This window comes from Amblyomma mixtum, chromosome 7 (genome assembly GCF_055824585.1).
Source record: "Amblyomma mixtum isolate Tamu chromosome 7, ASM5582458v1, whole genome shotgun sequence".
In the NCBI taxonomy this organism is placed as follows: Eukaryota; Metazoa; Arthropoda; class Arachnida; order Ixodida; family Ixodidae; genus Amblyomma; species Amblyomma mixtum.
In genome coordinates, this window is record NC_143018.1 from 87,524,487 (window position 1) to 87,552,468 (window position 27,982).

At 49.6% G+C, this 27,982-nt stretch overlaps 1 protein-coding gene across 1 annotated transcript; it reads right to left on the reverse strand.

Annotated features, from left to right (window-relative positions):
- Window positions 1–27,943, reverse strand: LOC149336735 (uncharacterized). Its single transcript, XM_089554224.1, has 4 exons — window positions 27,907–27,943; window positions 24,613–24,694; window positions 4,469–4,619; window positions 1–1,671 (listed from the first exon to the last, which is right to left on the reverse strand). Exons 1-4 carry the CDS (start codon window positions 27,941–27,943, stop codon window positions 1–3), a joined length of 1,941 nt encoding a protein of 646 aa, XP_089410350.1.
- Between the last annotated feature and the right edge of the window lie 39 nt (window positions 27,944–27,982).

A 27,982-nucleotide genomic window follows, 5' to 3' on the forward strand; every position in this document is an offset into this window, starting at 1 on the left:
CTACCGTATCAGGCGACACTTCTTCACCGGGTTCATGACGGACGCGTTCGCACAACCGAACACCTGCGAAAAGTCCGCGCTGTGTTGGAGCGCCACATTGCACATGCGTTCGCCATCCGCGTCCCCGCAGAACAGGTAGCAGAAGAAAACGAAGAAGAGCTCGTCTTCCTTCAGGGACCCGATTCCGCCAGCACCGAAGCGTCGCAGGTCGCTCTTGAACGTAGCGTGCGCGTCGGAGCTTGCAGCTCGGAACGCAGTCCACGCCACGGCGACGGAAGCGACAGCGCCCTGGATCTCGAGGTCCGGGCTGCTTCCGACACCGGTTCCGGGAAAGAGGCACTCGTGGTTTTCGCCGTAGACACTTGCGGGACCACCAGTGCTGTTTGGGCCACCGCTAGTCTCGACGTGATCGTAAAACAGCGCAGCGGCCAGGCGCGCTCCGCTGCCGGCCATTAGCACAGCCGCGCTGACGTTGGTGGCATAGAACGGTTCCTCCATGTGCGCCAACGCCAAGCGGAAGTTACGAAACCTGCCAGCAGCGCGCCAGATGTCGCCATACGGGGGCGCTGGAACAGGCTCCCCCGTAGCAACAAGGCCCCCGGCAGAGGCAAACGCAGCGTGATGTATCCAGTCGTACACGGGACTATCGGTCATGTTGGGGTAGCGTTCGTAATGTCCGGCGAACGTCATCATGTTCAGTTGGTCCAAACCGGACAGGGCCCAGTCGAAATTTCGGTGCCTACTTGAGGTATTATTAATCACGGCCAGGTTTGTGCCACCCAGCGCTGTTCTCCGGCGTCGCTGACCGGTGAAGGTTTCGTGGACGACGGTGGCCATGTGTCGGAGGTCCACGACCTCGTGGCTCATGGGCTGGTGGAAGTAGGCGTCGATGGCGCGCCCGTAGAACCTGTAGGATGTAGAGAAGCACGAGTCGTAGACACGCTGGGTGGCGATGGCTTGACTGCCAAACAGGCTGGCCAGGATGTCGAAGCTGCCGTACTCCGCGAGTGTCTGCACGCACAGGCCTCCGACGAAGTCGTCGGTGAAGAACTCACCGTGCTTGGCGTGCACCTCGAAGAGCGTCGCGAAGAGGTGCACGTCCTGAATGACCACGCCTCCTCGGAGCTTGTCGCCGTCCCCGTCCTGGAAGAGAGAGACGCCCAGGTATCGCCTCATCAAGCCGTCCCATCGGGCCTTCGGCACCGACGGCGTGTATTGCAGGAAGAAAGACGCGTTGTCGCTCGTGGTGACATGGTGGGCCGCGTTCTGGTAGTCCTGGAAAAAATCGTCCAGATAGTCGTACTGACTGGCGAGCTCCTTCAGCCGGCTCTCGTTCACATGGATGGCCAACGTCTTGTATGTGAGCCTCAGATGGCTCAAAAGGCCACCCGATCGTCGAAGACTCGCCAGTGCCTTCACGTGCTCCTGGAAACGCCGGGATCGACCAAAGTGCAGGGTCAGGTGTTTGGACGGCGGCAGCTGTGTTTCCTGGCTCGCCGTCTCCATGGTGGAGACGTGGAAAGCAACGGGCAAAAACAGCTGCCGCGACATGTAGAACAGGGAGCCGAGAAAGTCCGGGTGGTCGTTGCGCGCTGGCCACGTGATGTTGCCTTTGGCGAGCAGTTCGTTGATCTCGGGGACCCTTGGCACTTGGATGATCGCCAGGCACGTCTGCGTATCGCGATTTGCGAGCAATGAAATGAAGGCATTGGCGAAAGGAATGAAGGCATTTGTGCACATTTAGAGTCGAGCAATAGGGAGGGACCTAAGCAAACTTTCAAGGACATCTATGTGAATTTATATTAGGGCCAAGTATTGTAGAACAAGCTGCCTAACACTGTACTTATTAAACACTTCGATCGGGCTTCTGGGCCTTCTTTAAAACTCGTTTTAAACTTGTTTTCGCCCATATTGCCTTGGGCATGATGTCTTGACCAGCAGCCCATGCTGTTAACTGAGTTAGCATGACCATGGCTACTGTGCCAAGTAGGCACATTCGACAGTTATTACCGCGGAGACTTTCCCGCCCTCCTCTCTTCACAATAATGTTTTAAGACGTCACCAAGAACGTCACCATTCGCATTGAGGGTGCAGCCTATACGTGCCTAATTGAAGGCACTTTTGTCACAATGAAAATGCTAAGAGTTTTCGTCACAAGTCCACAGAGCTTGAAAAACTTTCTGAAAGCAAATTTTTATTCCTATCGAAACGATTTGCAATTTTATTCAAACAAAACTTTTATTCCAATTTTCCCAATGACAGTCATTCCTGCTAAAGGTCATGTTCAAAATCTAGAGCAGTTTAGTGAAAAGGAACAAATAAGTAGGTGGCGACTGCATGGACTTTAGGGTGAACGGATGTTACTTTTATGCATCCCACACGCACACTAACAGCTTTCCTGAGAATGAAAAAATGATTTGCAGAATAAATAAGGATCCATCCATTACACTGTCGACATACGCTCGCTGACAAAGTCTAACCCGACACGAAAGCGCCATGAAAGCGGGGCGCATGCAATACCTGCCCCATGTACACTGTATCGATGGCAGAAGGGGGCATTGCGCTCCGTTCGCGGTGGTAACAACGCCCACAAACTATTCGCGTGGGCTGGTTAGCTTCTCTCGCCTGACAATGACAACCAAGCTCAGTTGATAGGCTTCCGAAGCCGACAACGCAGAGGCCACTGAGCTACGACAGCGCGTTAAATATGCCGTGGGTCTCATCTCTTACGTTATCTTAAAGCAGAAATGACCGCTGAAAACCGACCCCACTGATATCCGAGATCAAATCTGCACGAGACTCGTCATTATACTGTGAAACTCAGCGCCCTCGCCGACGCTGGTACCGTTCGAACAAAACCAGCTTCAAATTGCACAAGGGACACAAAACCGAGGAAACACGATCCCCACGGGACGCAACATGTGAGCGAACGTATGTAGACAATTTAGGAAATTCTGCGGTGGTCCACGGTTGGTCGCGTTATATTTTCCTCTGTCTCGTGTCCCTTGTGTAATTTAGAGCTAGTTTAGTTCGAAGATGATATACCAACTATACTTCATCTCACAAGCCGTTTGCAGCACTGTGAAAGCTAGAGCTCTCTCGTCCAATCAAGGCCAAGGAAGACAACTAGTCCCTCAAGTATGCGAGCACTGTTATGACTTTTTTAAAAACAATTACTGAAGTAATTGAAAATACAGTTCAGGGTGGTGCTTTGAATGTACAGCGACCGTTTCATTCACTGGTCAAGTTAGCAGAGAAAGCCCGCACAAATACAGCCCTGCGGATCCCAGCTGCGAGGTTTTGCGCTGTCATTTATAAACATGGCGCCCGGTGAGTCGGCCTATGGCAGCGGTCTAGAAGGGAGCGCGGGCTTTTGCGCGTCCTGGCCTTGAGACTGGCCGTAGTCGGCCAAGTCCCCTGCGCAAAGCAGCTGGACACTACTGATCTTTCCTTCCAAAAGATGGAGACACCAGTAGCGGGCTGAGGGGCGCGAAGGAACACATTTTGCAGAGGACGCCGTTCTGATTGGTTCAGATCACCACAGCCTTCACAGCGCTGCGAAAAACTTGTGGAATTGGTCCTTGCCCTTGTGGTGCTGTTTCGTGGTCTTACTGATACGGGGACTGCACATGTCAAGCTGCTCCTTGGCAGTGCCACACACGACCGGCTTTGTCGTGGTGCCACATAACCAGAAAACTTAAGGGTAATCAGACTCATCACGCTCAGGCAAATGAGGCTGGTACTTCTCACGAAAATTTGCTAAAAATGTGAATTAACAATTACACCTGTCCGCACGCAGCATATTTGCGAGAAAATCTCTACTGAAGCGAAATGAGCAGATGACCAAGTACTGAGACTTCTGTGCACTTGAAAACCCCAGGTGCGAGAGAACCCCACCAATTCTGACAAAAGCATTTTTTAGCGGAAAACTGTTTAAGAACGGAATTTTCCCATAAAATGTAGTGTAAGATTTCTCTAAAGAATCAATATATCTGCCGATCACACAACGGCAGTAGTATTTTTTTTTTGTATTAACGTTTTTGCGACCGATAAAACACTTTCCGATTGTTTTAACTGTTCGACGCGATCGGTGGAAACACTTCAAAAAAAAGATTTTGTTGCGTATCAGAAGAATGGACCATTACCTTCAATATTTCCATAACAGTGTATTACAATTTTCAAATTTTCAAAACTTTTGTCTTAGAAACTTGGACAATGAGCAACCTGCCGGACTGCACTGTAAGGCACGTACGTCTCTCATTGCCTGCAGTGTTGCTGTGGAACGCTAAAATCCTGTAATCGTTAATTAACCAGCGCAAAAAGTAGTTATGCTTAACGAACAAAATGGAACCTGCAACGTTCAAAACAACCCGCGAACCGGACCGCTGGCAGTATTGGTGCATGCGCTTCCCCAGAGTTCCTCTTCTGTAGGGACCACCTGCCACTGTCCCTCGAGCACTGCACTCACGTAGATGAAGTGAGCAGCCCTGTGTACGGGCTTCGGACTGCCCGTGGGGTCCGGTATCAGTCTCAGCCGGGAAGAGGCCCTCCTGGCCAGCTGCCCCCAGGACTCCGCCAGCACGCTGTTCTCACCGGTCCTCGGGTGCGATGCGTCCCACCTTGGAGGCAGAGACGAAGGCAAGCAATAGGTGAAACAGGGTTACCTATTCTTTAGTACCTTAACCAACGTTCCCACTAAACGATTAACTAGCGTGCACGTTATAGTACACAAAACTGTCATCCTTCTCGCCGTCCCTGGAGTGAACCAGCGAAAGCAATCTCGTTGATGCACTGTCATGGAGAAAAGTTTACTAGATGTGGATCGCAGAAGAAAAATTACTTCTTTGCGTTTGAGCAACGCAACGCAATGAAAAACATTGAATCACAAGAGGGCGTGCGTGCTCCATCGTTTCAAAGAATACCAGCTGACTGACTAGCGAGGCAACGCGGAAATGTTTTTTTTTTATCCCGAAAAATTTTGTCCATGAATGTATACCATGAGGCGTTCCACTTGTCCGCTGTTTATCTTTATATGTACGATTTACCTCAAAACCATGATTCTCACGCTCGCCTCTTCGCTGAAGATTGTGCATTATTTGAAGTCATTAACTTTTCTAATGATCACTCTTATCTTCAGGAGTGATTGGCTATGTGTCGTGCCAGGTGAAACCCCTGGCACATGAAAACTTTGATAAAGTAGCCATCATTCTCTCAAAAATCTTTTCCACCATTTGAAAAGCAATCAGCTTACCAGTTGTCCTCTTTAAATTGTTTTAGAGAACAAATGCGTCACACATAACATGACACAGCCTAATCACAAAGAATATATTTGGAAACATTATATGAGAGAAGGCTTCATGTGGCATGCATTAATGAATTACCCAAAACACACAAAACCTGTAATGCACAAATCGGTGATCAGTCTAGTTCTTTATTTAGATTTTAGACACTCGAAATTTAAAAAAAAAATTAACATGAACATAAACATAGCCTTTTATTAAGAAAAAATACAACCGCTGCGTCAGTGATCCTTCGGTGGCCCTGTCGGATAAGGAGCTCGTGTACATAGACGACCGGCTATATTTTTATCCTGATTAGTAACATTTATTTATACTTTTGTGCACCATGGTTGTGACGTGCGCAGTTTCCGGTTGGTTCCTCTGAACGCTTAACTTCGCCTTTCTGTTAAATCTTCACTTGCTAGTGAGCGCTTGTGGTACCTTCCCCTTTGATTTGTGTATCATCTACTTTGCGCTGTTTTCCATGTGGATATAAAAAAGAGCATTTTGATTTATACGTTTTTATTGCACCCAAGAGTTTTCTCCCTCTTAGGCAGTCCCTTCCCAGGATATGGCTTAACGCACATTGTGCATGTTTTTGCTTCGAAGCAGTACGGAAATTTCCGCATTGGAGGCCCCCTTGCAATCACCACCTACAGGACCCCCTTTTATACGTCACTTTTTGGAAACACCCTCTGATTGCACAGCCAATTGTAACATCTCTTTAACAGTTATGTACAGTTTGCAAACTAATTACCACAAAAACACACTGCAAGTTGAAGCTTATATTTTAACACGTACGCACTAACACTAAAGTTAAGCTGTCTTCTCTCCCATCACCAAAGCATGACACTTGTTGCCTAATGCCACCAGCTCTTTTCTATATTCAAGTTGCAGATCTGCAAACGAAGAAACTATGCTGCATATCTATAGGCTTGAACAACGCGTATATTTTCTTCCTGGTCTGAGCTTACATCTTAGGCGCTGTTCGCAGTCCCTGAATGTGCATATCCTTGCTTTCTGTTTTCGCTCCCTCAGTAGCGCTCTTGACACTGTAGTACGCAAAAGTTAATGCAGATGCGCCGATAACAAATTGTAATTGGTCATTAAGAAATAACGTAACCTCGAAGTGTCATTGAGATTGTTTGGAGCATAGGGTACATGTAGTATATAGCGCGGCATGCTAGGGACCGGTAAGCAGTCCTTGCAACTTTAGAAGAATGGCCTGAGGGGCGAGTTTGTACATGCTGAAATGAACGGCGGCGTAACAAGGACACTGTGCCCCCTGTGTCCCCTTTCTCGTTAGTGTCCTTGTTGCGCCGCCGTTCATTTCTTCTTCTTCTTGCAACTTCTTGAGCCCGGGGGGCTGTTATAGGCCTGACAGCCTTCCCTTATCTGTGCGCCCTCAGGTATACCCGCACCTTCCGCAGGTGTACGCGTAGAAGTTGTCGCAGGGAGGAGCGCTTGTGTTCATGGCGTCGGCGAAGAGCTTCGCGTAGCGGTCGCACTCCTCGCTGGCGCACACGGCAGACGCCCGCTGGGCCTGGGCTACCCTTTGTTTGTGGGGCAGAGGAGCCGCGAAGGCCAGCTGCAGGGCGACGATGAGCACGAACGCAGCGAGGGCCATGGCCAGCGAGAGGTACTGCGCGACTCCGGGATCCGGGACGTCGTCCGGAGGGTAGGGCTCCGAGCTCGGGAACGCCTGGTCCTGCTCCCCTCGCTGGCCCGCTACCGGTTCCGAGACGGTGCGCCGGGCCTGTGGTCCGTCCCGCGAGGAACCGAAACGTCGATAGGGAAGCAAAAGAGGAGGTACGCTGCCCTGAGACTGCGTTGGGGACGACGCCTGTTGTGTAGGACACACGACGTAACCCTTTTGAAGTAGCTTCGTGCAGGTGTTGACAAGTCTTTCAGGCTTAAGACGGGCGTGTGTTTTGAATGTATGCATTCCCTGTCCCTGTACGTACTTGCTATTGTAATTTAAAGGAGCCAAAAACCGCACTCACAAACACACACGCACACACTAGAGAATAGAACGGGACAGACAACGCGACAGTTAGCAACTAGTCCCAACAAGAAGTCCTCTTAAGCTATATTTCTGGGTTAATTGTGCCCTTATATTTGTGTGTCATCAACGCCCTTAAATTACAATGATCAATTACCAACTATCTCAACAAGAAGTTCTTTTAAGTCCCTGCTATTGCCGTGGTTCTTCGTGTTACCGTTCTTGGATCATTAGCTGAAATGAAACTTTCAACGTTCGGCCTCTCGGTACGGAAAAAAAAACAAACAATAGTTATCGCTCTATAGGCCTGGTTACCCAAACTTTCATGAGTCCAAGGGAATATCAGCCGATGCAAGCAATTGTAGCTATCGGCCAGGCACGCGTCGAGTTCTAAAGAATTATGCGGGAAGGCAATAGGCTGACCTGAAGGCTTAAAGCTCTAACCTGTGGTAGCTCGATGCGTACTCTCCACGCGAAATGAAATTCTCTCTCTGGTGGGAGCTCAAAGCGCAGTAAGCATTGTTTCCAAAAGAGCAGGAGCATAGGCTTGCTGAAAGTTTTGAACCCACCACTTGCTGTATATAGCCGCCGCGGTGGCTCAGTGGCTATGGTGCTCGGCTGCTGACCCAAAAGACGCGGGTTCGATCCCGGCCGCGGCGGTTGAATTTCTTTGGAGGAGAAATTCTAGAGGCCCGTGTGCTGTGCGATGTCAGTGCACGTTAAAGAACCCCAGGTGGTCGAAATTTCCGGAGCCCTCCACTACGGCGTCTCTCATAGCCTTTGTCGCTTTGGGACGTTAAACCGCGTAAATCAAATCAATCAATCAAACTTGTTGTATATGGCTTCGGTACCTATTTTACGTGTGGTATGTTGTAATAAAATATCGACTTTCTTTGACACCAGCAGAGTTCGCTGATTCGGGTAATAGACCATCGTCCCCAAGAGGCTTCAATAGGACAGTGAAGTGAATTGTAAATAAAAAGATAGTGAATACTAAATACCACCTGAGCGCATATTTAAAGCTAGAAAGGCGAGCCGCACAGCTGTATCAAAGCTTTAGAAGCTGTATTTAGAGTTCGAGAAATCAACAAACTACCGTCGTGAAGCAGGAATACGGACTATTATTATCCTGTAAATTCTCCAGTAAGCTCAGTTCGACCACGTGAACGCACACTTCGAGTGAACCACATGAGAAGTCCTCAGAGGCATGCTGGAGGTTTCATGGCTGGAAAACTATCGTGTTTCAGGGCGTAAAATTTCTGCTTACCCTATACATATATTGCACTCTAGAAAAGTCTGCGCATAGTTTACACTGCACATATCTCAAGCCTTACCGTGCGCGAAGTGCCATACTCTCCAAGGTCAACCCAGATCATAATGCTTGGAAGAAGATGTTAGGACCAAGCGTCTGCTGCAGCTTCTAATCTGTGGAAGCTCAACAGGCCCCTCGTCCGCCTCTCTGCGGAGCTATGCAGTTTCATCATCATCACAGTAATTATGCCCACTGCAGGACAGAGGCCTGTCTCATACACCTCCAATCAACCCTTCCCTGCGCCAATTGCGGCAATCTCATCCCCCGCAGACTTCCCAGTCAGGCTCTCTGCCGCCCCCTTGATGCGCTCGCCTTTCATTGAGACCATGTCCACTGTCCTAAGCGTCCATCGGTTACCAGTTCTAAGCTTTACATTTCATGCCCACGTTCATTTCCTATATTTTAGTTCAACTAGGATATCAGAAAATCGTGTTGTTGTTTTTATTTTTCACTAACGCACTGTGCTCTCGTCATTTCCCTTAAAGTTACTTGTGAAGTTTTCTTTCCACAGCTCGCTGCGTGCGCCTCAATTTACTTTCAAGCCATTTCGTTAGCCTTCAAGTTTCCGCCCCATAGGTGAGTACTGGCAAGATACAATCAATGTGTACTTTCCTCTTCGGGGATACTAGCCGGTAAGCTGCTATTCATGACCTGAAAGTACCTGTCAATGCACAATACCCCATTTTATTCTCCTAGCTATTTCACCCTCATGTGCTAAATCTGCGGCCACTGATTGCCGTATTCCCTTGCCACTTCCAATACCACGCAGCCTATTTTAAACTGTTGCTCTTTTCACAGAGAGTTTTCTTCATGTTATTCTATAATACTTAAGTGCTCACAAAATCTGAAGCTACTGCACTGTTCTCTATGCATTGACTATTTCAACCCTTTGAATACCGCTCGTAAACATGCGGTGAATAGAAGTGAAGAGATTCTGCCTCTTTCTCTGACATCCACCTTGATTCCATCTCTTTTTCACTGCAGGACAATGGTCTCTGTGCCTTTCCCACGGATATTTTATATAAGCTTTCAATATGCCTCTCCTCCGCCATCGTTACGAAATGCATGCATGACGTTTGAACTAACTCAAATGCTTTTTCGTTTTTTTTTTTGAAGGCTCTATATAGACATTAGATATATCTGCGCATTTCTCTATTACCTGATGGGCGGTGTGAATGTGACAGTTGACTCGAACCATGAGATTTAAATACGTAAAAATAAGAAAAAAAGAGCACTGCGCTTCGCAGAAGCTTCAGTTCATGAACAGCAACTGACCAGCATTACAAAAAAGAAACTATTTAACACGTATTCGCTCAGCAGTGAAGCCGCAACTTAAAGACATGCGGAAAGGCCTGAAAGTGAATTGCATACCCGGGAGCGAGCTGTGAAAAAGAAAATAATAGGCGTAACGTTAAGCGACAGGAAAAAAGCAGAACCGGACAGGGAGCAAACGCGAGTTAATGACATCTTAGCCGAAATTAATAAGAGGAAATGGACATGGGCAGAACGTGTAATGCGAAGGCAAGGAAAGGAATGTTCGTAGAGAGTAATGCCGTCTAATCCAAGGAAAGTTATAGAGAGTAGCAAGACTCGACAGAAAGTTGGGAGGGTGGGGAAGGTTAAGGAGTTTGCAGTGATCAGGTGGTCGAAGCTAGGAAAGCACAGGATTGAGTTAAGATGAATGGGGGAGACATTTAACGTGCAGCGGACGCAACTGCGCTCTTGACGACACCGGAGAGGAACATCTAACCACGGATAAAGTAGTCAGATAACGGGGGTAGCTTCGATCGGATCATCAATCCCTTACGTTTACGGCAGGTATTTGGTTAGCATTGTGGTTGAGAATATTGCTTATAAATCATGCTTAGAACTTTCGAATGTCTTGTTTGTAATCAAAGTGTTATATCTGCTTCTTTTTAGTTTCATGGTGGCGATGCACAGTATTCATCGTCTGCTCACTTTCCCGCTATACTGCATTGATGCTGCCGCGTACGCTCGAAACAAATGAATCAAAGTTACCGCCACCAACCGTAGCCAATTAGCAACCGATTAGGTCGCTATACGAAACCACGAAAAGCTCCAGAGGCGGTAAAGAGCGGAGTGTATGAGTGAATGTTTTACAAGACAAGCGGTGTAAGTTGTAAGACAAGCTCGAGCTCAGAAAACTAAAGCTTCGGTATTTCTTGATGTTTAAATATTGCAGAAGATAAACACGCTCATAAGTTGGCATTATGCTGGTAACCGTCACGGACTGAGAAGTTTCTGCCTATCCTTAGTCTCGCGTAGGTGACCTCCATACATCTTGCCGACTTCTGTGAGCCAATACTCCCTCACCTTCACGTCAGTGCGCGAGTAGAGCTGTTTCGTTTTGCAGCGCTCAGTCCTTATTTTGAAAAGACGCGTTTCGGGGATACCTCCGAGACGGACACCTTGTAGAAGGGCTACAAATTTCATCCCCGAGTTTTATTCCACAGATTTTCCTCAAATGGCACGCATGAAGCATCAGCTTCTTCGCATCGAACTCCAGAGATGTCCGAAAGTAACACCCTGAAAGTGGAGTGGCGTCTACTAGTATTGTATCGCATCATATCGTATGGTATCGTATTGTATTGCATTGCACTGTATTGTATTGTACTGTATTGGGTTTTATGGAGCAGAAAACTCAGACCATCACGCGCCAAACACGTGGTATAATTTCTTTAAAAAAATAGGTGTCCTCAGCGGCAGTCCTTCTGTAGACAAGGACTTTGAGGAGCTCAACAAATCAAATGAAGACCCCAGCCTTCTTCTCAGGCCTCCGAAAATGAATGAGGTGCACCACGAAATGCATCAAAGCACAGGGTAAGGATTTTTCGAGTTTATAGTTTTTGTTATATTATAGTTTAAGAACGCCGCTTCTTTCAGGAAACTAAAAGCCGATTAAATATGTACAAGTGGATTATCTCCTAAAAGTTTACTAGAGGCATCTCAACCGTGCTTTAAGCTAAGTGGCGGTAGTGACAGGTGTGCGCTGCATGCGTTGGCATTGACAACGCTGTGCCAGAAACACGGCGCTGAAGCCATAGGCCGTCGGCGTTCGTTGTGTTCACTGGCGTTGGCGTTGACCACGTTTTACGCTCCGATAATTTTAAGGAAAAGAAGGCAAGCGCGCACGCGCGGCGAGGCACGCCAGCTGTGTATAGTGACGTCACTTGCTCCTCGCGCATGCGCAGTATGGTCGTGCAAGAGAGCACGCGAAACGGCGCGACTGTGGGCCAAAACCAAAGGTCGCGTGCGTGCACTGGTGGTAAAATTAATCCGGACCACTTCTCATTGGCACGTATTCCTCACTCTTTTATTGCGAAAGCAATACTACTCCCAAGAACGGCCTATCGCGCAGCGGCGGCCACTTGGCAGGTTTGACCTTTAGACTGACACCTGACGCCGTACCATGCCTAGTGACGTCACAGCGTGACGTCATACTAGGAGCGAGAGACGGGCTACCAACTCGGCTCGTCGGGTAACGGCGGCCGCTTGGCACGCCTCGCCTCGCTCCTCCCGCTAGAGGCGCTGCATATGTATAAGGTCCGCCATCTTGCCTGTCAAGCAACCGAAGTTATGCGGCGAAGCCGCACTCCGTTTCTGTAGGCGACATGCCTAGCGCTTCACCGATCGACCGTGGGCGCTTTTCCGAGGTTTTTAAACCACTTTTTCACTTGATCGCAAACAATATGAGGAACTTTAGCGGCTAAAGTGCTGAAAGGCGAAAGCCTGAGTGCTGCATTCTGCTACGTGATTGTTCACTTGACATTTTGTTGGTGCATTAATTAAATGCCAATTAATGACGCTTAAGCTTCGCCTTTAGAAGTGGAACGCGACAGCGTGTTGTAGCGCTGCCACGGAGTCCAAGGAACGCCGCCGCCCGTTCGGCACGATGCGTTGCCCTTTGAACGCAACGCTTTTTGAGGAAAGGAAATGGGCTGTAATTCTCTGTCATCTCGGTGGACACCTGAGCCGCACCGTACAGGAAGGGAGGAAGTGTGAGTGAAAGAAGAAAGAGGGGCCGTAATGAAGAAAATGAAAATTGTATTTGAGGAAAGGAAGTTGCGCAGTAACTGTCTCACATATTTCGGTGGACACCCGTCAAAATTCGCGCGCGGTGACGTCACGACAATTTGGACCAATCTGAAACGTGGACAATTACGCCTTGCTCGTCGGTAAATTGGTTTCTGAGGAAAGGAAATGTATCTGTCTCTCATATCTCAGTGGACACCTAAACCTCACCGTAACGGGAAGGGAGGAAGATGGGAGTGAACGAAGACACCGTATTCACTAGACGCACCTTTGTTCATTCCAAACCATCGTGCTGGCATGGCGGAGTGGAAGCGTGCTCAACTCGCACTCCGGAGACCGGGGTTCGATTCCCAAGCTCGGCCAATTTCTTACTTGGTTTTATTTATTTATCTGGTCGGACTAGAAAGGTTTTTAGACTAATTAGTTAAGTAAGCAATTAACTAAACTCAAATTTACTTGGAGCATCACTATACACGACCCCTTTAATTGGTTGCATGGTTAGTAGCCAAAGTACAATTGGCCCCGATTGAAATTCGCGCACTGTGACGTGACGACCGTTTCGACCAACTGAAAAGCGTGACATTCTCTGTCGACAGCTCCTGCTTACAGCGATGAGGCATTAAAGGCTTCCGCCTTAAAAAAGTATCTAAAAAGCTGGCTGCGTAACCCAGTCAAGAAATATAGCCAAGAAAAAACGGTGCTCTTTCTAGCGCGCGCCGTGAGCTGCGGCAGCAAGCGATTCCCACAGTCACCGTCCCCGAACTATTTACCTGATAACCCAAGGGCAGACTCAGTATTCTAAATACGCCGTGCAAATGCAACATTCATTCATCTTTGCGGCAACATTTATTCACCGGACCTGCGTTTTACTAAATACGAAACCCTGCAAAAAGTTATGAGCCGGAGCTATAAAAAGGACTATAAAATCCAAAATACGGTTTACTCGAAACTGGATGAACGTTACCATCTGAAGTAAACAATCAGATGCCTAAACATGTTTCCCTCGACTAAAATTTGTTTGCCATTCAGGTTTTATGCCAACAGGGATAAATACGCAAGGCAGAGCTCTATTAAGGCGGAAGCCTTTAATGTCTCATCGTTGTAAGCAGCAGTTGTCGACAGAAAATGTCACGCTTTTCAATTGGTGGAAACGGTCGTGACGTCACAGTGCGCGAATTTCAAACGGGGTCAATTGCACTTTGGCTAGTAACCATGCAACCAATTGAAGGGATCGTATAGTGATGCCCCAAGTAAGTGGGACTGAGCTTAGTTAATTGCTTAATTACCCAATTAGCCCAATTAGCTTTACTAGTCAGGGAATATAAATAAATAAAACCGATTAAGAAATTGGTCGAGCTCACGAATCGAACCCCGCTCCTCGGCGTGAGACGAGCGTGCTATCCACTCCGCCATGCCAGCTCGATGGTTTGGAATGAACAAAGGCGCGTCTAGTGAATACGGTGTCTTCACTCACTCTCATCCTCCTCCTTTCCCTTCCGGCGAGGTTTAGGTGTGCACCGACAAATGAGAGACAGATACATTTTCTTTCCTCAAAAACCAATTTACCGACGAGCGAGGCGTTTAACCGAATGGGCGATGGCGTTCTATGGACTCCTTGGCAGCGTTGCAAGACGCTGTCGCGTTCCACTCTTAGGGGCGAAGCTTAACATCTTAACCACACGTCAGTGACCACACTTTAGGTCAAAAAAGTGCCCCCCTGAACTTTGACGGGTGCCCACCGAGATATGTGAGACAGTTACTGCGTAATTTCCTTTCCTCAAATACAATTTTCATTTTCTTCATTACGGCTCCTCTTTACCTTCTTTCACTCCCACTTCCTCCCTTCCTCTACGGTGCGGTTCAGGTGTCCAGCGAGATGACAGAGAATTACTGCGCCATTTCCTTTCCTCAAAAAGCGTTCCGTTCAAAGGGCAAGGCATCGCGCCGAACGGGTGGTGGCGTTAAGTGGACTCCCTGGCAGCGCTACAACGCGCTGTCGCGTTCCACTCCTAAAGGCGGAGCTTAATCGTCATTAATTAGCAGTTAATTAGTATTCAGGCATTAATCAGTAATTAACAATTAATTAGTGATTTGCCATCACTTAGTAATTAGTACTCAATTATATGTGACGCCACCAGTGCCACAGAAACAACGAAGGTGGTGCGGAAAACGCTTCCGCCTCTACCCACTTTAGACAATCAAAGTGCCGCCTGAATTTTTTTTGCGTTTCAATAGCGTACACGAAAAAGCGCAGGTCCGCAAGCCCAGCCTGTTTTCGGTAAAGAAACCTCAATGCAACTTTTAGCAAAAAAAAACAAACAGAAAAAAGGCGCGAGCTACACACACTAGACACCCCACAGCAGCGAACGTAAACAGCCGTTGGATAGTGAATCCGCTTCGAACTTGGCCGGCTGTCAATCGAGTTCGCTGCAGCGGCGGCGTCGGGAATATACCTGTCCCGGCCTACGTCATCAGCGCACGTGTTTCTGGTCCGATGGGCAAAACATGCACCGTACCGAGGAAGCTCTCACCGGGAGAACAAAGGCTGCAGGGCGTCTCGAATCGGGGAACAGAGGCGGCGGGGGAGACTCGACACCGGTAAAACCGGTTCAGAACCGAAAGTGGACAATTTTGCCCATCGAGCGTCGTCTTCTCCGCAGTACACGGTTGCTTGGACACCACGTGATGGCGCTCTGCCAATGGAGTCGCGAGCGGCGTTTTGAAAACAGACGCGCAACTCTGCTACCTTTGGTAGCATATACAGTAACTCTAATAATTAAACACCTGCTTTCGCTACCAACCAGGCTTAACCAAAGCTAAGCCCCTGCCAATTTTTTATTGCGAAAGCAATACTACGCTAGATTCTGAGCCTTCAGCGTGGTCCCGGCGGTAGTCAGGTTTCACCTTTAGACCGCCTCCAGTCTGATGACGCGTGGAGACGCTCGCGTCTGTGACGTCATACCGAGGTGAAATCTGAGCTACCAAGTCGGTTCGTCGGCGCGGTCCCAGCGGTATCCACGGGGCGCCGCAGATCCCAGGCAGTAAGAGAGGGGACTGCGTTCATTTCGAGGAAAGGAAAGGCGTCTTACCAACTCTGTGGTTTAGTGGACACCTCAATAGCACTTTAAGCTAATTCCGGCGTTTCGTGCCGCACTCAGGCTTTCGCCTTTCACTGCTTTAGTCGCTGAAGTTGCTCGTAATTTGCTTTCGCAACCTTTCGGGCTTAACCAAGCTAAGCCTCTGCCAATTTTTTTTGGGGGGGGAGGGGGGGGGGGCCTAGCGAAATGGACCCTGAGGCGCCAGACAGCGCCGAGCAGATGAACATTCAACCTTCTAATTGGTGAGCAGACCCAGGAATAGCTAGCGGAACCAGCCCTCACTTACTGATAAACTTTTGCGTTCCGATTCAGGACGCTCTATAGCGCATTAGTTGTTTGGGAAAACCATCGCTTCTAATGCATCACAGCTTAAAAAACAATTGTGCTCAACGTAACGGTAATTTTGAACTCCTATAGTCCCACAGGTTTTTACAACAAATCTCGAAAGAAAAATAGTTGGAGATAATGCCAAAATTATTAACACGGCTGCATGGTTTTCGTATTGCATTCTGGAGCCCTATTGCCTTCTCTAAAGACCAGAAGGGCTGCGGTGGCTCAGCGGTTAAGGCGCCCGTCTACCGAGCCGGAATACCCGGGTTCGAACGCGACCGCGGCGGCCACGTTTCGATGGAGGCGAAACGCAAAAGGTGCCCATGTGCTATGCTTGGTTTGGATTGGTTTATTGGGGTTTAACGTCCCGAAGCAACTCTGGCTATGAGGGACGCCGTAGTGAAGGGCTCCGGAAATTTCGACCACACCAGATTATTGAGGCAAAAACGCGGGACACCAGGATAATTCTTGGACTCGACCTGGAAAAGGCCTTTGACAATGTCAGACATGATGCAATCTTGGAGAACCTTCATGAACTCGGCGTGGGAGCCCGCACCTTCAACTATATCCGCGACTTTCTCTCAGGTAGAAAGGCGCATTTTCAAGTAGGAGGTCTCCACTCGCGTGACTTCCCCCTCGGCAACAAGGGCACCCCGCAGGGATTGGTCCTGTCACCCTTTCTCTTCAACGTTGCAATGTTGAAACTTCCACACCAATTAGCGCAGATCCCGCAACTCCACCACAGCCTCTATGCTGACGATATCACCTTGTGGACCACCGAGGACAGTGATGCCGAAATCGAGGAGAGACTCCAGCGTGCTATCGATATCGTGGGGAACTATGTAGACACCAGGGGGCTGCGGTGCTCTCCAGCCAAATCTGAATTTCTCATATTCCGCAAAATCAGATCCCTTGCGCAACCCCCACCGGCCATCGAACTCAGTATTCGCGGAGTCCCCATTTCTCGAGTACCCAAAATTAAAATCTTGGGCCTAATTCTACAAGAACAGGGCTTCAATGGTGACGTAATTCAGAAGCTTCAGGGAACCTCGCAGCAAATTATGCGGCTCATTCGCCGCATTAGTAACCGCCACTCGGGCTTGAGGGAAAGCAATACTCTCCGTTTAGTACAAGCCTTTGTGATCAGCCGCATCGATTACGTATGCCCTTACCTACATCTCAAATCAGCTGAAAAAGAGAAAGTGGAGGCCATAATCAGAAAATGCGTCAAACAGGCAGTTGGGCTACCCATGCACACAGTGTAGTGCCGGCGCCCACATTTCGCTGGCTGGCCTCTGGAAACCAGCGCTGCGCGCTCGCCGTCGCTCAAAGCAGGCCCAGACTCTCTCGGACATATCGCGGCTTGCAGCTGAATCATCCGTCTCGCTGGCGCCGACGCGGACCCTTCCTCCTTCCCTCCTCTCCGTCGGTGCGGACTCCTACAACGCTTCGTCGGCCGTCGCCTCTCGACCATTGGTCTAATTTGAACGGTGGCCAGTGCCGTGACCTGATTGGAGGATTTGAACTGCTGGCTGCCGCAACCGACAGCGGCGGCTTTAAAAACGGAGCCGCGCTCAACCCGCGCAGCAGACGGGCAGCAGAAGAGCCATCACGCCGGAGCTACGCTCGCCGCCGGGGCCGCCCTTCTTCTTTGTGCTTGCCCGTGGTGCTCTTGGCCCTTGTATCATGTAAAAACCCTTGTACATACTGTACATAAAAGTCATTTGACTCACCGTCGCCTCGACCGTTTCCTGGCTCGGACACCCATTCCCAACAGTGGTGGAAGCGGTGGGATGCCGAAGTCCCAACAACAGCGACTGAGAAAGTGTTAGGCCTCGGTCTTCATAACACCCTAAGTGAGATTATTGAACCGGTAACCGTCTCGCAGTACGAACGACTAACGGCCACACCAACTGGCAGACACATTCTGTCCACACTAGGCATAACATACGAACGACAAGGCGAACCAACAACTGATCTTCCCAAACATATACGCCAGCTTCTGGTCATTCCTCCACTACCTCGGAACATGCACCCAGATTTCCACGCTGAACGTCGTGCAGAGAGAGCCATATCATTAGGCAAACGCTTCCTTAATGATACCTCTGTGGTATATGTTGATGCAGCAGATTCTTCGGCTGACAAGATGGTAGCTGTGGTCACCACGGAATGTGGTAGACTCATAACTGGGGGCACTGTACGCCCTCAGCACACACATGTTGGAGAAGAAACAGCCATTGCTCTAGCCATTGCGGGATCCTCGGCAGAAACCATTGTCAGCGACTCAAAATTCGCGATACGTAACTACACGTTTGGAAGAATCTCTCCACAAGCAGCACGGATTCTGCTAAATTATCAGCCCACGCGGCGCATTCGCCTAATCTGGACGCCTGCTCATGCCTCCCTTGCTGGTAATGAGGCGGCTCATAACCTAGCTCGAGAACTGTCCCGCCGAGCTGGGTCGCGCAGTCCACCCGCCCTGTACTCCGGCAAGGACAGGTTGTTTTCTTACAGAGAAATCCTGCAGCACTACAGGCTTGCAAGACTCAGATTCCCCCCAGCAGATAAAACGCTTTCCAAGCAACAGGCCAAAGCCTGGCGTAAACATCAAACTAACACCTATCCAAATCCACAATTGTGTAGCTTCTATTCGGATGGACTCTACTCGGACAAATGCAAAAATTGCGATGCGAAAGCCGATCTAAATCATATGATCTGGAACTGCCCGCAGTCCCTACCCGCGAGTCGATTCATTACCGACTCTGATCATTGGGAGGCTCTATTGCTCAGCCCCGACCCGGGGACGCAGATCAAGCTCCTCCAGCTGGTTGAAGACGCCGCCGCTGCCCAAGGGATAGCGGCCGCCGTTTAAGCGTGGGGCGACTTCGGGTCGGTCCTCTATATCCGCTGGAAATAAAGTTCCACCACCACCACCACCTGGGGTTCTTTAACGTGCACTGGCATCGCACAGCCCACGGGACTCTAGAATTTCGTCTCCATCAAAATTCGGTCACCGCGGCCGGGTTCGAACCCGCGTCTTTCGGGTCAGCAGCCGAGCGCTATAACCACTGAGCCACCGCGGCGGGCCCCATGTGCTATGCGATGTCAGTGCACGTAAAAGATGCCCATGTGGTCGAAATTATTCCGGAGACCTCCACTGTGGCACCTCTTTCTCGCTTTCTTCTTTCACTCCTACCTTCCCTCCCTTACAGCGTGGTTGAGGTATACACCGAGATATGCGAGACAGATCCTGCGCCATTTCCTTTCCTCAGAAACCAATTTACAAATTTACTTGAGGTGGTGGCGAAAATATTTTAATGAAATTGTTTAGGACGTTGTAGCGGCGGTTGGAGCTCTCAGTCCGGAACCCCACTGGCGTAGGCTGCTGTCCGCGCTCTTTCGATGAGTTGCTTTTGACCCTTTTCGTCCGAGCTGGTCAGAGCTGCCTCCCACCCCTCCTGCGTTGTCTGGTTATTAACAGTGATCGCCTGATTTCGTCGGCAGGCCCATACCATATGGTACAGGTCCGCCTTCTCCCCGCAGAATTTGCAGTGTGAGTCAAATGCCTCCGTGTCTATGGCATGTAGTCTTCGTGGGTTGTTGCAAGTGTTGGTCTGTAGCTTTCGGAGGTGTTATTCCTCCCCTTTATCTAGTGTCTTAGCCGGCCGATGGTAGACCCGACGGGATAATCTCAAGTGCTGAAGTATGTCATTGTAAGTTAGTAGTGGGGTAGGAGGTTCCACGGCATCCACACTGGGTGCCTGGGGGAAAAATGCTCGGGCTGAGGCATGTGTGCTCTCGTTCCCTGATATACCCTGGTGACCTGGTACCCATATTAAGTGTTTTTGTGTGGGTTGGCAGCCACGGATGTAGCTATCTTGCAGGATTTTAGCTGCTAGCGGTGCGACCCTGCCCCTGAGGTAATTGCGGTACGCTGTCTGTGAATCTGTAAGAATGTATTCCGAGCTGGTGTTTGTGGCAGCTAGTGTGTGTGTGTGTGGAGCTAGTGTGTATGGAAGGCTCAAGCGCTTCTTTCTCGTTTCTTCGTTGTTTCGCGGTATGAACTGCGCACTAGGAGGCAACGGGTGGGAAACTATAGAGGAGGTAATTTCCAGGCGGGAGGAAAAGCGGAAAAGAGAAGAAGAGTGGGTGGAGGAGAGTCAAGAGGGGTTACGGCATGTCATGCTGTGATTGCTGTGTTGGATCGGGTGAGTGGATCAGGCCATCCGCTCGCACGGTCTGAATCGTCAACGGCAGCGACTGCTATGTCCGGAGGAACACTATAAGAAAAATGTTTCCGACGTTTACTCTGCCGCATGAATCGCATTTAGAGGGTGCCAGTAATTTCTTTTAAGCTCAGCAAAAAAAAAAATAAAGCTACTGGTGTTAACTTGTGAGTACTTGAAAGTACACCCACTCCTATACTACGGTGAAATGCAACACTTATGCCTTCCAATATATGGCCAGTGCTTGCGACCGCCTTATCACCTTTATGACCGCTATGAAAGTTCGATTAGAAGGGAGACGGAACTGGAATTTATAGGCAATTTATAGGCAAGTATACCACAATTTTGCAAGAATTGACTGAGAAGACCTACACGAGGCCTTTTTATCGTCCGCTAAGCAGCTGAAGCTGCAGCTTTCTATGATGACGAAAGCTTCATACGTAAACTAGCTGAAACCTACATAGGAGACACAGACAAAGGCCCGCTTCACGATTATGAAGGATCCCCGAACGAGGCCCTGGACGCGCCCATTACGGTAGCCGAGGTAAGGGCTGAAATAGTCAGACTCAAAACCAGATCGGCTCCTGGCCCAGACGGGATTACGAACACAATGTTAAGGAACCTTGACGACAACTCCACAAAGGCCTTCACAGATTACATGCAGGAGTGCTGGGAGAAGGGCGAGATTCCCCCGCAATGGAAAACGGCCACCGTGTTCCTAATACCTAAGCCCGGGAAGCAGCCGCAGATAGGGAACCTCCGACCTATATCCCTCACATCGTGCCTAGGAAAACTAATGGAGCATGTCGTCCAGACCAGAATATCGAATTACATGGAAAAGAATAGGAAGTGGCCAGATGAGATGTATGGGTTCCGACCCCATCTCAGCACACAAGATGTCATGCTGCGACTAAAACATGATATCATTGACTCCAGAACCAAGGATGCAAAGGTTATCCTAGGTCTCGATCTCAAAGAGGCATTTGATAACGTCAAACATGAGGCAATATTGAAAGGACTCAGCCACGCCGGAGTAGGCCACAAAACCTATCGCTACATAAGAGACTTCCTCACAGATAGAACTGCGAGCATAAGCTTCCAGGAGATTAAATCCGGGGAAACAAAGCTGGGAAGCAAGGGAACCCCCAAGGGTCGGTGCTATCACCCATTCTCTTTAACATGGCCATGAGAGAACTACCGGGCGAACCTGAGAAAATTGGCAACCCAAACTTAGAATATAGCCTGTATGCGGACGACATTAATCTATGGATCAACCGAGGAAGTGGTGCAGAGATTAACCAAACCCTACAGGCAGCTGCCAATATAATTTCGATGTATGCAGAAGAAAAGGGCTTAGAATGTTCGCCCGAAAAACCTGAAATATTCATATATAACGATAAGGTTCTGAGGTACAAACCACCCTCGGAAATTCAGATTTCTGTAGGAGGAAAGGAGGTACCCAAAGTGGACACAATCAGAATCCTAGGCCTTTATATGTAATCAAATGGAAAAAATATGACAACCATCAAAAAGCTTGAGAGCCACGTGATGCAGACCCTCAATCTCATCAAACGTGTCTCGAGCAAAAGAGGCGGTCTCAAAGAAAAAAACCTACTTAGGCTCATACAAGCTTTCATAATAAGTAGTCAGCTACGCCACGCCGTACCTAAATCTCAAAGCAGCAGAGAGGAACAAGATCGACGCTCTCATAAGGAAGTGCGTCAAGAAAGCTCAGGGCCTGCCCATGTGCACATCCTCGGAAAAACTCCTATCACTGGGCATACATAACACGCTTACAGAGCTCGCAGAAGCAGTCCATACATCACAGCTAGAGAGACTCAGCATAACACATGCAGGAAGAGCCACACTAGCCAAAGTCGGACTCAAAACAGATAGGGGAGCTAGACAGAGGGAGGATATCGACATGGAGATTAGGAGCAAGCTCAGGATTCCCCCCTTACCCAAGAACATGCACCCAGAAATAAACAAGGAACGAAGACAAAAACTGGCACAGGTGATAGACCGCATCTACGGTGACAAGCCTCAGGAGGAGGTCGCCTACGTAGACGCAGCGGGTGATAGACATAGTCAGTACACGACCGTCGCGGTAGTGAACGGAGCGGGTAGCCTCATTACGGCCGCAACTGTCCTAGGGACAAACACTGAGACGGCGGAGGAGGTCGCAGTAGCACTACCTTGCGTCGGTTCCAAAGCTAAATACGTCATAAGCGACAGCAAAGCTGCAGTCCAAAATTTTAGTAGAGGGAGAGTCTCTCCCCTCGCTGCCGAAATTTTAAGACAAGCGACATTGAATAGAACAATCAATATAATCTGGACCCCCGCGCACGAATCTGTCCGTGGCAACGAGGCGGCCCACGAGGTGGCTCGAGATCTCTACCACTGAGCTGCACACGACGGTCCACCGCTCGCAGATCACGGGATAGAAGGGCGAAAAATTTCCTGTCAGGAAGTTACAGAATATTACAGACAACATCGCAGGTACTTTCCCCCGCCTAGCATAACACTCAACAATCAACAGGCGGTGGCGTGGAGGCGTCTACAAACAGATGTCTACCCACACCCAATTCTAAGGAAACATATCACTCCAGAAATAGAGGACGATAATTGCAAGAAGTGAGGAGCGAGAGGGTCCCTCGACCACATTATATGGGAGTGTAGCCAATCCCCAGGCAGGGCAAACAACATTAATAGTAGAGACGCCTGGGCCTTGCTCCGGAGCTCGGACCCTGAGCTCCAGCTCACCGCCGTCCGACTGGCTGAAGAGGCCGCCGGGATACAAGAGATCCTGGCCAGCATCTGACGCGACTACCCCATGCGGCCGGATCTCTCCTGATCCTCCTCCCTCAACTGAGGGTATAGGACAGGGGAGGTCTGGATGAGGTAGTCTCATTCTGTTGGACAATAAATCTTTTTCACTCACTCACTCTGCGTGGTATCATGCACCTGTTTCCTGTTGCAAATGCTCATCAGAAAAGTCAACGGTGCCTGCGGCCTTAGCGACTGCGCGGCCATATACTATATCATCATCATCATCATCAGCCTGACTACACCCACTGCAGGGCAAAGGCCTCTCCCATGTCTCTCCAATTAACCCTGTCCTTTGCTAGTTGCCGCCACTGTATCCCTGCAAACTTCTTAATCTCATCCGCCCACCTAACTTTCTGCCGTCCCCTGCTACGTTTGCGTTCGTGGCCTGGTGGTCTCGGCGTCCGCTTAGGCTGCGGGAGGTGGTTGGTTCGAAACCCACCGCAGGACACCCACCGGTAAAAATGGGTACAAGCCACCCCCGGCCCGGCGCCCGGCTTCTTCAGGGGTGTGCGCTTGGAGGAGGCTCCGCAAACCCCGCTGCGCCCCTTCGGGGGCAACCTAGTTTCGAGCACTCAGCCTGCAAAGGTGGTTCGTGTTTCACTGCAAAGTGAAGAGTTTGGACTCAAAACTCGTACGCTCTAACCAGCGTGTCCCAAGACAAACACTGTAAGCGATCCTTCGTTCCGAAGAGAAAACTTCAGAGTATCACAGCTGACTAGACATCCCGGTTTTTCCGGCTGTCTGACTTGCGAGAAGAAAAAAAAGGCCACAAATTGAGCTTATGCCGCACGAGGCGGACTTATGGTTGCTTGGCGGGGGAACTTATCCCTCATCCGTCAAGGCAACTGTTTGGTCAGAGACCCTTTTCCCAAGCAGTATATGCTATATACTGCAACGCATTGAGCACTGCCATTGACTACACGTCGGGACAAGCATCGCGCATGAAGATACGTGAACAAATTAACCGAGCCGCTTTTCCCACCATAAGCGCGAGTCCGCCCTTCGGCCACGGACATAAATGATCGAGGAATTCCGGAACATCTTGCGCGCGCCTTTGCCACATTCGATTTTTTTCCCCTTGATTTTTCAGCTTAACTTTGAAGCTGCCTTGCCTGCTTTGGTTAAGATGGCAGAAGAAGGCATGTACCGTGGCACAGAGTAAAAAAAAATTGGCAGTGGTTTAGCTCTGGTCAAACCCGGAGGATTGCGAAAGCAACGAGGAGAGAGAGAGGCGATGGAGAGCGCGCGGCGGCGGCCCCGACACGCTAGCTATGCGCAGCTACTGCGCATGCGCAACTGGCGAGCGCGGCGGCGGCCCCTCTGAGTCACCCGCGCAGCGATGGCGGCGGCGCACCAGCTATGCGCCGTGTGACGTCACTGCTCCTTGCGCATGCGCAGTATGGCCTTTGCGTCAGCTCCCCGAAATGGCTCGGCGACTCGCGTAGTGTTGCTTTCGCAACAAAAAAGCCAACAGTAAACTCACACACTCAGCTGGTTGGTGCAACTGCAGTGGCTCCGAGGAGTGCAGCGGCCCCAGCGAACCAAGGGACGGCCACTGCTGGCTTCTGAAAAGAAATAAAAAATCGTAGTGTTAAACCGCGTGCTCGTGCAAAAGCAGTTGCTCGCTCTTCAATTGGAGGGGGCACTTAAGCTCCGGTTTAAGAATATGACGTGATATCTTTAGTGGGTTAAAGCCCATGTATGGAGAATTGTTCATTCTCTAACATTCACAGATGTCGCGGTGAGTCCTCATATACCACTACCAGCGCAGTGGCGCAGTGGTTAAGCGATGCGCCCCTGCGCTGGCAGGTGGCTGTTTCTATCAAAGCCACCGATAGGGATTGTGAGACCCATGTTTCTCTTCCTGAGCTACCTCTAGCGCAGCTGGCGCGACGCTCCTCAGAATTTACCCGAGTAACCTCGGCTAGTTACTACCCGAGAAAGCTCGTTTAGTAACTACATGTCGAGTAGTCGTCGAGTAGTGTCGAGTATGGTCGAGTAGTAACTACATGTAACTTCATGCTGAGCTCCTGCCCGAGTAAGCTCGGTTAGTAATTCGGGTTGTTTGGCAACGGCACAATATCTTACGCACGGCGATACGGTCACAAGATTCTTGGTTGGTGTTGGGGAACGTGTAAGTTCTTTCGCACTAAAGTCACAGCTGATATCAGATTCATTCAGCAGGGTATTAGTTAGTATCAGTGTTCCCTTTGACAGTGGCGAGCGATGTAATTAAGTCCACAAAACATCGTAAGCAACGCCGTCCCCCCCCCCCCCCCCTTGATTCTGAATGGCGACAGCGGCTGCTATCTCTTCACACGTCACCTCCCACCAGGTCCACGTGGTTTGTCTATGTGGCACTGCTCCCATCAAGTACCCCTCTCTCCACTTTCCCCCTATCGTCTTCCTCCCTCCTCTTTCTTTCCCTTTTTGCCTCCTCTATTTCATCTTCATACGCTCCGTAAACGCCGGGCACTCTATGGGCTAATGGGGATTCAAATGCGAACGCAATAAAACAGTTGAAGGAGCGGTCAGGTGATGCAAAAAGTGAGTCAACGTCAGTAGTTAAGGGCGTTATACCTTATGTTTCAGGGAAGGTGATCACTATATCTTTAAAATAGGGTTTTGCGGTAAAGAAGAGCTTTTTGCGTCATAGAAATACCAGTGTTGGCGGACGTCAAGAAACAGGCGAATCATGGTAACTAGTGAAGTGATTAACAAAATTCTAATAGTTAACTTTTGGCTATATTTAAGTAATTTTAGCTATTTTTTAACTATATTAAATTAGTTATCGGCTTCCCTGAAACACACCTGACCGAAACGTTAGAATAAAGTCATGTTCCCACCGTGTGCCAACTCAATCGCTTTTATTTCCTGCCTGGTCCATCCGAGCTTCAACCCCTGGTTACATTATATGCAGGGCTCATTAATTATTGAGGAGCGTGTAGCCCGCCGTAAGTAATAACCATATCAGTTTTTAGAATTTAAAAAAATTCGGGTCACACTCGGCGCTGTGGCCCAACAAATTTTACCTATTTCAATGAGTTAGTGCCCTGGACAGGTTGCTTCGCCTGCTAGGTTCTTGAAAGTGCACGTATTTTGGTGCGATGTAGCCAGAATATTTTGGGCCACAGCACAGCGGGTAACCGTGTTTTCGAAATTCTAAAAACTGATATAGATATTACTTGCGGTGGGCTACACGCTTCTTAATGTTTAAGGATCGTAACAGTAATAGTTAAAAATTTAAATATTTAATATTAGGTAACCAGCCCGAAAGTTAGCACGTCTTAGCTGAATTCTGATGTATTACACTACTGTTTAACACCCTGTGCGTATGTGTGCGCAATTTGATTTGTTTTGATTTATTGGGGTTTACCGTCCCAAAGCGCCTCAGGCTATGAGGGACGCCGTAGTGGAGGGCTCCGGAAATTTCGACCACCTGGGGTTCTTTAACGTGCACTGACATCGCACAGCACACGGGCCTCTGACATTTCGCCTTCATCGAAATTCAGCCGCCGCGGCCGGGGTCGAAACCGCGTCTTTCGGGTCAGCAGCCGAGCGCCGTAACCACTGAGCCACCGCGGCAGGTTGTGTGCGTGTGCGCGTGCGCGTGCGTGCGTGCGCGTGTGCGTGTGCGTGTGCGTGTGCGTGTGTGTGTGTGTGTGTGTGTGTGTGTGTGTGTGTGTGTGTGTGTGTGTGTGTGTGTGTGTGTGTGTGTGTGTGTGTGTGTGTGTGTGTGTGTGTGTGTGTGTGTGTGTGTGTGTGTGGAAATCAGTGAGTGCGGGTTTTAGTCACGAACTAAAACTAAATATTATACCTGTGTGGCCTGGACTTGTTCATGCTTTTGCGTAAAGGCTATACCGAGGCATATATTCATAGACCGGATGCAGAAGAATGTCTCTCTGCAAAGTGAAAAAGTACGCATTTCATTCCAGCCTGACTGCGCAATCCTGCACGCGTTACTGTTACCGATGGTAGATTATATGACTACCGACACGAACACCGAGGAGAAGGACGACCGTCACGGAGCTTGGGCTTGGTGGCGCCATCCCCCTTATAAACTGTACTGTCGAATTCTCTCGCGCGCTACGCCTGTCGTCGACAACTCACCCTAATGCGACGGCGTTCTCCGGTTCCGGCGAGTGCGCCCTGTCGTGGTGCTTGCGGCCTTTCTTCCCGTGGTGTCTGTGACGTCGCGTCGAAACAGAACCGACGGCTTGGCCTGGACTGGAACCCGGGCTCGCAGGCACCGGCTCGAAGGAAGGCTCGGCTGCTGGTTGCGGGTCCATAAGTGCTGCCTCAGGCTCGGTATTCGCTAGCAGGAACACCAGTGTGGGGAGCTGCGCAAACTTCCTTTTCTTTACTAAGCAGCTCCATCCCAACGTTTGTTTTTCTTTTTGTTTTCAGTGCGAGTTTTGCGAAATACTTAATCCGCGGCAAATTTCTGTAAACCGTCGACGTCTTCGTCGCAGTATGCCTTGAGCGAAAGCACCCGCGTTTTCCTGCTGAAAAACAATGAACGCTACCTAAAGTAGACATTTGGGATGGCTGATATGCACTCATGATCTAGGAGCTCCAAAGAGACGAGGAGACCGAGGGGGTGTTTGTGCCTTTAGGTCTCTTTTTTCCCCTGTTAGAGCGGAAGGTCTTCTCCTCTGATGCAAAACCTCAAGGCCATGTCGCTCCAAGGGTGACCTTCAAGCGGCGAAGCGGCGGGGGGGGGGGGGGGGGGGGGAGGGGGGTGACGTCATGGTATTCGACTCGATTCAATGCTCACCTCGCAGTTGCGCTGAGCCACGGGGCTCGCCCTTCATCTGATAAAAAGCCCGAAGCGTTCCTTGACGTTCGCAGAT

Coding starts and splice junctions, on each gene's coding strand:
- LOC149336735 (XM_089554224.1), bottom strand. CDS start 27,943: ATGAAGGGCGAGCCCCGTGGCTCAGCGCAACTGCGAG. Junction 24,695..27,906: donor TGGCTCAGCGCAACTGCGAG/GTGAGCATTGAA, acceptor ATTTCTTTTCAG/AAGCCAGCAGTGGCCGTCCC. Junction 1,672..4,468: donor GGGCTGCTCACTTCATCTAC/GTGAGTGCAGTG, acceptor CGCGATACGCAG/ACGTGCCTGGCGATCATCCA.